General features: G+C 59.2%; 1 protein-coding gene across 1 annotated transcript; it reads right to left on the bottom strand.

The window, feature by feature from the left end:
- Nucleotides 1-3,191: 3,191 nt before the first annotated feature.
- On the bottom strand, nucleotides 3,192-5,324 carry LOC123721929 (tropomyosin-1, isoforms 33/34-like). Its single transcript, XM_045682064.1, has one exon. The coding sequence runs from the start codon at nucleotides 5,322-5,324 to the stop codon at nucleotides 3,192-3,194; it is 2,133 nt and encodes a 710-aa protein (XP_045538020.1).
- Nucleotides 5,325-10,105: the final 4,781 nt, after the last annotated feature.

Raw genomic sequence — 10,105 nt, 5'->3', positions numbered from 1 at the left:
ATGGTTTGTGGGGAGAAGTACGGCGGCGAAACCCCGCCTCCTTCTCCCCACTCTCCTGCGTCTGAGCGGGGGCGCGAGGGGATTATCCTCGCGCTCTCGCTCCCTTTCCTCCTTCTGCGAAATTACAATTTCGCAGAAGGAGGAAACCGCCTCCCATGACCCCTCACTGCCCAGCATGGCGCAAATTACGCCTGGGAGTGAGAGGTCATCACCAATCGCCGCTACCAGAGTGCGGCGCTCTTCGGACCACGCTGTACATACCTGAAGGGTGTGTTGCGCGGTGTCCTCATCAGCGCCGCACTCGTGGCACGACGTCGTCTCCTCTCTTCTTATACGGCACAGGTACCGCCCGAAGCACCCGTGTCCTGTCAGCACCTGTGAAAGTTTGTAATTCAATGCGCCGTGGCGCCTCCCGCACCAGTCCGAGAGCCGTGAGCGTATGGCCTCTATGGTGCGGGCGCCGTATTTGGCGTCCGCTAGGCCAGCAGCCCACAGCTCTATGGTCATTCGCTTTCTCTCCGCCCGGGACCGGGCGAGCTCCTCTGGAGCCGGGGCTTCGCCCCGAGCTCTCTGCTCGGCCCGCTCCCGGTACGCTTCGGCCAGCACACCCGCTTCTATCTCCCACGGGGGAGTGCCGGCCAAAGCGCAGGCCGCTGCGTGGCTCACCGTGCGGTAGGCCATGCATGCGCGCACCGCAACGATGCGCTGCGGCCTGCGGAGGAGGGCCCTGTTTGGCGCGTCCAGGGCTTCTGCCCATATCGGCGCGCCGTACAGGGCCATACTGCGAATGACCATGGCGTACAAGCGTCTGACCTGTACGCCCGGACCTCTCAAGTTCGGGAGGAGCCTGGCGAGGGCAGAAGCCGCGCCGACGAGTCGGGGGGTTAGCGTCCGGAAGTGATCTCCGAAACGCCAACCCCCATCGAGGATAAGGCCAAGATATTTGATCCGGGCCTTAACCTCGACCTCGTCCCCGTTGATCCGGAGGGTCGCTCCTGCGGGCACTCTCCACCTCGGCCCTTTGAAGCAGAGGGCCTCGGTTTTGTGGAGTGCCACGCGGAGTCCGAGCGCCTCGATCCTCCGGACCAACAGGGTGGCCCCGGCTTCCGCCCTCCTCTTAACTTTTCTCCAGGTGGTGTCCCGGACGGCTATCATCGTGTCATCTGCGTAGCAAATGACAGCCATCCGGGGCAGCACCTCCCCGCGGATGGCCCAATCAAAGCCGATGTTCCACAGCAGGGGTCCTAGGACGGACCCCTGAGGAACACCGGAGGCCATCCGCCGCTCCTCTCTTCCCTCCCTCCCCATGTAGGACACTACCCGCTCTCGCAGGTAGTGTCCCACAATCCTCCGGAGATAGAGGGGCAGTTCGTGAAACCGAAGTGCCTCCTCTATTACTCCGAAGGGGAGGGAGCCGAAGGCGTTGGCGATGTCAAGTGACACCGCCACCGCCCCCTGTCCCCTCTCGGCCGCATCCTTCGAGAACCTTTTCAGGGCGGTCAGGGCGTCCAGGGTGGATCGCCCGGACCGGAACCCGAACTGGTTCTCGGAGAGCTGCGGCCCTTCCGTCTCCAGATGCTGGATGATTCGGGAAGCCAATACTCTTTCGAGTAACTTCCCAGCCTCATCCAGCATCACGAGCGGCCGGTGACCAGAAGGAGAGTCGACGGGGTGACCCTCCTTCCTCAGCAACACCAGCCGCCCCTCCTTCCACACCCCGGGGAAACGCCCCTCCGCCAGACAGTCGTTAAACAGTCTGCGGAGGCGTTCCCCGAGGTGTTCCAGCGCAATGTGCAGGACCTTTCCAGGCACTCCGTCTGGCCCCGGGGCCTTGCGGGTCCCCCTGAGCCGGCCCGCCGCCCTGGCCATTTCCTCCTTCGTTATCGGGGGTGGGGCGAGGGCGGCGGACCGGTTCAGCGGTTCGTCGTCGTCCGCCGGCATGTCTCTTGTCATGCGCGGTGGTACAAAAGAAGGGCTATCCGGGAACAGCCCTTCGACCACCGCGCTAAGGACCGCCGGCTCCATCGTTTCCGTGGGGGGCGCCACCTTCAGCTTCGCCCGCACCATGCGGTATGGGCGCCCCCACGGGTCTGCGTCTAAGGTCGCCAAGAACTCCGCATAGGCAGAGTCCTTGGCGGCCTTGATCGCGCTGGAGAACGCCTTCTTTGCCGAGCTCAGCTCGGCGTGAAGGCGTTCTAGCTCCTCCTCTGTTCGGTTCCGCCGTCTGCGGCACCGGGTGAATGCACGTCGGGCTGCGTTACTGGCGGAGCGCAGGGCGGCTAGGTCCTGCGTCCACCAGTACACGCCTTCCCGGGGCGCGAAGCCACGTCGCGCCCTGGGCATTCCGGCGTTGCAGACGGCGGTCAGATCTCGACGAAATCTCGCCGCCCTCTCGTCGACCCCCACCGTTTGGGGGGGTTCCTCCGCCCATGCCCGGACGATGGCGGCTTCTTCCGCCAGGTCAGGGTCGAGGCGTGAGAGCTGCCACTTTGGGAAGCCCTCAACGCCTCGTCGTCCTGCCGCTGCCGTCCGGGCCTGTGACCCCTGGGGCGCGGTGGAGACCCTGAACCGGATGTACAAATGATCGGACAGGGTCTCCACCTCCTCGAGGACACGCCAACACGATATGCGTGCACCGATGCCGGGGGTCGCGAACGTGACGTCCACGACTGATCCCCCTTGTCGGCGCACGCACGTGTTGGCGTTGCCTTGGTTCTCCGGAACTAAGCCGATCATGACGGCCCAGTCCCGGAGAAGCGCCCCTTTCAGGTCAGTGATGGAGGACCCCCACGCTGCGCACTTAGCGTTGAGGTCCCCCATCACGATGACCTGGGCCGGTGATGCTCTCTGCACAACCGGCTCCAGGCCATCCAGGAACCTCTCGAATTGTCGGAGGTTCCTGTTTGGGGAGAAGTAGACTCCTATGAGTACTACTTCTCCCCAGTTCACCGCCACGTATCCCGCTCCTCGCTCCCTGAGGGAGAGGGGTCGCGGGCTCGAAGGCGGCGCCACAATGGCGACTGATCCCTCTGTGTCCCCGAACCAACTGGGTTGGGGGGGGACAAAGTAGGGTTCAGCCACGACCGCAACAGCAATTCTCCACTCTGCCAGGCACTGCATGAGCAAGTCCTGTGCCCTGGCAGAGTGGTTGGTGTTCGTCTGTAGTAGGTCGAAATGCAGGTGTCTTGGCATTAAGATACCTGCATTTCTTCCTCCTCAGCCATACGGCTGCCGTGCGGTTGGGGCTGAGTGCGAGGCACTCTGCTCGACGACGGGGCTTTGCCCTTCACCGACGGGGGTGTGCACTTGGCACCCCCCATCACATGTGAGTGTGGGCGCCCCGTCGTTGCACACACGGTGCATTTGCAGGGGGCTTCGCACTCTGCCGACTTGTGTCCTTCACTGCCGCAGCGGAAGCAGAGACGCCCGTTCTCTGTCTCCGCTGGGCATAGAGCGCGAGTGTGGCCCAGCATCATGCATTTATAGCAACGCAATGGCTGGGCCTCCACTGCTTTGACGGTGGCCATCGTCCATCCGATGGCCACTCGTCCCGCCTTCACGACTGCCTTAGCGGCAGTCGCTGGGCACTTGACCAGGGCGGAGCCTCCGCCCCAGAAACTCGGCCTGATATTGCCTACTTTCATGGAGGTGGGGGGACACCCGCCGACCGATGCCAGTTGGGCCGCCACTTCCTCAGTGGTCACCGTGTCATCCAGACCGGTGATCCTGAGGACGGCCATTTTGGTTGGGCGGGTGATGTCCGCCCAGCTGCCTACTGCCTCCACCAGGGCGGCGGCGAGACGGTCCGCGGTTTCCTCGGGGGTGGCCCCCCCGACCTCCATCAGTTTGGAGCCGGTCATGCTCGTTCGGATCCTGACCGACTCCAAACCGAATTCCCTCAGGGAAATCGAGGACCTGGCCTTTGCCAAGACCTCGGTGTATCTCGCATCAGTCGTGGCCCCTTCCGCGGTGGTCATGGTGGCCCCTTTCTTGAGGGTCACCACTATGGCCGCGGTTTTTGGGGCAACGATTTTTACGGCCTTTGGTGGGGCCGGGGCGATCTGCCGGGTTGTTCCGGCTGAGGGGGGGGAATTAGCAGCAACAGCCGCGTTTCCCCTCTTCTTCCGCCGGACAACCTCGGACCAGGAGTTGCCCGCAGTCCCCGTCTGGGCTTCCCCCTCTCCGCTTGTTCCAGCGGTTGGGGGGGGAGGGGTCGCATCTGCCTGTCCTGCCCCCTGTTTTCCCTTGGAGGGAGGAGGAGGCGGGGGGTCAGTCGGCCGCTTTGCGGCGCCTTTCTTCGGCGCCTTCTTTACCGCCCTGGGTGTGGGCGCCTGGGGTGGCTGGGCTTCCCCATCCACCTCCATGGCACCCTCCACGAGCCCCGACCGGGACTTGTGACGGGGCGGCGGCGGCTGCCGTTGGTCGGCACGCAGAGGGGGCCTCATGACGGGCTCCGGAGGAAGGCGCATCTCCAGGTCTTGTAGGCGGGCATTGATCATCCCGCCTACCGACTGTAGGAGTTGCCCCTTCATTTCCTCCATGGCGCATCTGAGCACCTCCTCAAAGTTGGGCTGCTGGGGCCCTGTCGCTTCTCTCGGGGCTGCAGCGGACTTCCGCTGCGACTCCACGTACGCCTGTTTGAAGGCACGCAGCTCGCTGCGGACAATATCCAGCTCCCTTGAAAGGCGAGCATTGTCCGCGCGGAGCCTACGCTGTTCTTCTTCAGGCGTTATGTCGCGTAGGCCCTCGACCGCTTCAACAACACATTTAGTGGCCCGGTTAATTTGCCCCCACACGGTACCCTTTAGGTGGCCGCTCTTCTTAATCTCCTCCTTTATCTTTTCTACACTTTTGAGAGCCTCCTCGGCAAGGGCCTCGACCGTGCCCCTGGATAGGGCGTCGGGGGTCCCGTCGTCAGAGGCTTTTGCTGAAGCCACTACGGGGCTCGTCTTCCTCCCGGATGGACGGTAAGTTGGGTCGGGGTCCTCCCCCTCACTATCCCCCCCATCAGCTAGGTAGTCTTTAGCCTCCTTGAGGAAGCTGTAAACCCCTACCGGGCGCCTAACGCGGCCCCTCGTCGAAGACGAGGCCACTTTATGCGCCACGGCCGGGGCGTCCTCATCCGCGGATGTAGCGGCCAACGGCCGTTTATGGGTCGTTCCCGTTCGGAACTGTAATTTAAAGCCCGCTGACCGCGGCTTACCTCCCTTGTTTTGCCTTGCGGCGTCCTCGCTGCACGCGGCGCCCGCAGCTCCCAGCCGGCGCCCGGAGGCGCCCTCGTCCTCTGAGCACGTGTAGTCCGACATGGAGGTGTCCTCCCCCATGTCGTAAGCCGCTTTGTTTCGGTCGCTCATAGCGATTGTAGACTTTTCATAAGTAAAGTTCTACAAACACTAAGATACGCACTTAAACACTAAAAACTAAACTATTATGGTCTCTGTCCACCCTAAAAACTATATCGGTCGGCTTGTCTCACTGAGATGCATCTCCCGATATATAACACGTCGAAATCGGGGCACTTTTTGGAATTTGTCGTAAAAGTGCCACGCCCAAAACGACCGTTACAACACTTAAACACTAAAAACTTAACTAATTTGGTCTCTATCCACACTAAAACTATTTCGGTCGATTTGTCTCACTGAGACGCATCTCCCGATATATCACACGTCGAAATCGAAGCACTTTTTAGACTTTGACGAAAAAGTGCCACGCCCGAAATAACCGTTAAAACACTAAAACACTAAAAACTTAACTATTTTGGTCTCTGCCCACTATGTATTATATATCACTAGATGCGTCTCGCCGAGGCGCATCTCCCGATGTATAACACACGTAAATCACTTCACTTTTTACCACATTTAAAGATTTTTAAATGCGGAGCGACACGGAAGCGATGCACACGGTACGGCAACCGGCGCGCGACTCAACCTAACCTAACCTAACCTAACCTAACCTAACCTAACCTAACCTAACCTAACCTAACCTAACCTAACCTAACCTAACCTAACCTAACCTAACCTAACCTAACCTAACCTTTTTTTTTTTTTTTTTTTTTTTTTTTTTTTTTTTTTTTTTTTTTTTTTTTTTTTTTTTTTTTTTTTTTTTTTTTTTTTTTTTTTTTTTTTTTTTTTTTTTTTTTTTTTTTTTTTTTTTTTTTTTTTTTTTTTTTTTTATACAAGGAGGAATGCTTAATGCATACTCCGTGCCTCGGGGAAGACACGCGAGTTATGTGAGATTCTCTCCCCGAATGGGAGCATACCCACTAAACCTCCTTGTTCCCTCATGGCCATACTGTGGGGCGCCACGGGATCGCGTGAGCTTGCCACCGCGACGCCCCACTGACCGCCCCGGGAGGGGCCCTCTCTGCGCCCTTAGGCGCTCCTCAAGACGACACCGTGCAATGCAGGTTCGGAATCCCCGCCTCCCCCGCTGGTGCCGCCAGGGTTTATAGAGACCCACCTCTTGGCCCCCGTCTTGATCAAGACAGGGGCCCGCGGTCCCGGTGATGGCCACCGGGATTACGCGATGGGACGCAGGATCACACGCCATCGCATAACAGCTCTGCAAGCAGAGTGCTACCGAGGTCGTGCTCCCACGTCCCGACCGACGGCCGCGACCCTAGTGGGCCGCGCCACCCACCACACTCAAGGCTCACCCTCACCTTTCGCTGCCCTGAAAAGGGCAGTTACTCAGCTCGGGTTCGCCGCCCTCTCATGTACGGACCCACAAGTGGGCCCGCACCCTAACCTACCTTAACTAACTTAACCTAGCCTACTCTAAACTAACCCTAAAAGGCGCTCGCCTTGCGGCGAGACGCCGCCCTCTCTTGTACGGACCCACAAGTGGGCCCGCACCCTAACCTAACTTACATAACTAATTAATCTAATAGACGCTCGCCTTACGGCGAGCGCCGCCCTCTTTTCTGCGGGCTCACAAGGGGCCCGCAGCCTAACCTAATGTGCGGGCTCGCATGGGGCCCGCCTAACCTAACTTAACCTAATAGACGCTCGCCTTGTGGCGAGCGCCGCCCTCTTTTCTGCGGGCCCACAAGGGACCCGCAGCCTAACCTACTTAACCTACTTAACCTAGCTTACCCTAGCTAACCTACCAGTGTTTGGTTCGCGGGGCCGAAGCCCTACCCCGGCAGAAGGCCGGGGCGTTCCCCTATCCACCACCCGGGGACGCGCCACGTCGGAGTTCACCTCTCCGCCCACTCGGACAACCGAGCAGGTCCGTGGAACCTAACCTAACCTAACCTAACCTAACCTAACCTTTTTTTTTTTTTTTTTTTTTAAAGAGGGGAATGCTTTATGCATACGACATGCCCCGGGGGGGACACGAAGTTATGCGAGATTCTCTCCCCTAGTGGGAGCATACCCGCTAAACCACCTCTGTTCCTCCTGCGCATTGGTGACGGGGCTACGGGCACGCTTTCGCACTCCTCCGCGGCCCCGTCTGCGCTAGCCGCCGAAGCAGCTCCACCACTGGGGTGGGTGAACCCACCATCCATCCTTTAGGGGAGGCGCGCCGGAACGATACGCGCCATCCTCCTTGCCCTTCGAAGCGGGTGACAGGTCCCCCCGAACCTGCCACCACGGGGCTATGGAAGCCGGAGAGACGAGGTTTTACCCCCGCCTCCCCAGCCACCATCGGCGGGTCCGATGTCGGGCCCCGCCGTTGACCCTACGGGCCGCAGAGGGGCTGGGTATGCCAGTACCCCTCCGCGGCCCCACCATACACATCCGGCCACGAGGGCTGCAGGGGGCAGGATAAACCAGTACCCACCCGCACCCCCCGCGGCCCCACCTCCAGGCATGCTCCGAAGCGGACCCCACAGTCCGCCTCTGGCAGCCTCCTCCGGGTGGGTCGGCCCTGCACGCTAGACCAGCCCAGTCCGGCCCAAGACAGCCGGTCCTGCACGCTAGGCCGACCCTGGTTCCTCTTAGCTTCACCGTGGGAGGCAGCCACGGTTACTAGAGCCCCACCGCCACGACAAGGCGGGAACCGTTGGTGGGGAACCTAACCTAACCTAACCTAACCTAACCTAACCTTTTTTTTTTTTTTTTTTTGTAACGAGGGAAAATACACTTCCGTACCCCTGCGCCGGGCAGTGCAATGGCGCAGGGAGTGTGGGACTCGCCTACAGTCGTTCAGCCATACCCACTAAAAACCCTCATGCCCACCTTAACGCAATGACCCGAGCTTTGTACCAGCTGAGCCATAACCAAAGCTCGGGCCGCGCGTCTGACGCCGAAGCGCCTCTCCCTAAGTGGTGAAAGCCAGAGAGGCAGGATCTTTTGTGTCCTACCGCCCCAGCCCCCACCGGCGGGGCCAACCGGTCCCGCCCTCGCCCTACTCTACGTGCCGCAGAGGGGACTGGAAAACCAGTATCCCCCCTCGGCCTCTCCATCTCACATTCATCCTTCTCCTCACATCTGGCCATGAGGGCCGCAGGGGGCATGGTAAACCAGTACCCACCCACAGCCCCCACGACCTCACCCCACATCCGGCCACGAGGGCTGTAAGATGGGCAGGATAAACCAGTACCCACCCACACCCCCCGCGGCCCCACCACGTCGCATCTGCCGGTGCGACCCCGGTTGGGCATGGTCAGGGCGGAGTCACTGCTGTGACCCACCACTGACGGCCCTCTCCAGGTGGGTCGGTCATGTGCAACACCCAACACGATGACCGACCCTAGAGTTTGGTTCGCGGGGCCGAAGCCCTACCCCAGCCGAAGCCGGGGCGTTCCCCTATCCACCACCCGGGGACGCGCCACGTCGGAGTACTCCTCTCCGCCCACTCGGACAACCGAGCAGGTCCGTGGAACCTTTTTTTTTTTTTTTTTTGTCAGAGGGAAAATACACTTCCGTACCCCTGCGCCGGGCAGTGCAATGGCGCAGGGAGTGTGGGACTCGCCTACAGGCGTTCGGCCATACCCACTAAAAACCCTCGTGCCCACCTAATCGCAATTATCCATTACCTGTACCAGCGTATGCCATAACCGGGTTTTGAATATGCGCTGTCGCATTTGTGCGACTCTCCTTAATGTTCTTAATACTACTAATATTATTACTCCTAATATTATTAATACTAAGACTATGTAGACTCCTTATTATTATTCTTAATACTAATACTATCATTATTGCTAATATCAATATTAATACTATGTTTACACCTTAAGTTTTAATATATATACACGTATATCTATATTTACAATTATATATACAAATGTATTCTATAACTATATCTATATCTATATCTATATCTATGTATATATGTATGTACAACCATTGATTTATTTACAGAGGCCTACGCCTGACGCAAATAGGTGCGCCGGCGACGGCCTGTTCGTCTTCTCCGGAGAGGGGCGGATTCCGGATCGGTCTCGCGCTCCCTCTCGGCGTTCTCCTTTATTGCCAACACTCGCTCCGAGAACTCGTGGAATGCCTTCCACGCGTCCTCAGATTGAAGGATCTTGTTGATAACCTCTGCGAGTGTTGACGCGTCAATTCCGGTGAGTGCGGCGATGGGTCTCCTCTCGGTTTCCCATGCCGGGCAGTCGAATAAGGTATGGGCGACGGAGTCGCTGTCTTCCGGGCAGTGGTGACACCTAGATGTTGGTTCCCTACCAGCAATTCGGTGCAGATACTTGCCAAAACAGCCGTGGCCAGTCAACATCTGCACCAGCCGGTAGGAGAGGTGCCCCCACCGCCTGTTCAGCCAGTCCTTGAGTCTCGGGCGGATCGCATCCACCGTCCACGACCCAGCCCTGGATGTTCTTAACTCCTCTTTCCATTTTTCCATGGCCCTATTTTGGGCACGGACTCTCCACTCTTTTATCTCCTCCAAGGATGGTTCTTCGCCCTGTGCACGCTTGCTAGCTCTACGCCAGTAAACCGTCGCTAGGGCGGCCGCGTCCAGGTGCCACGGCAACAGGCCCGCGATGACACACCCAGCATCGTACGACACCGTGCGGTATGCCCTCGCGACCCTGATCGCCACAGTACGCTGAGACCGCCGTATCATCGCCCTGTTCTGTGTACAGAGGTCGTTGGCCCAAACCGGACAACCGTATAGGGCCTTCGACCTCAGCACTCCCGCA

The sequence above is a fragment of the Papilio machaon genome, chromosome 18 (genome assembly GCF_912999745.1).
Source record: "Papilio machaon chromosome 18, ilPapMach1.1, whole genome shotgun sequence".
Taxonomy (NCBI): Eukaryota; Metazoa; Arthropoda; class Insecta; order Lepidoptera; family Papilionidae; genus Papilio; species Papilio machaon.
The sequence above is the reverse complement of the archived record's forward strand: the minus strand, read 5'-3'. Positions and strand labels throughout refer to the sequence as shown.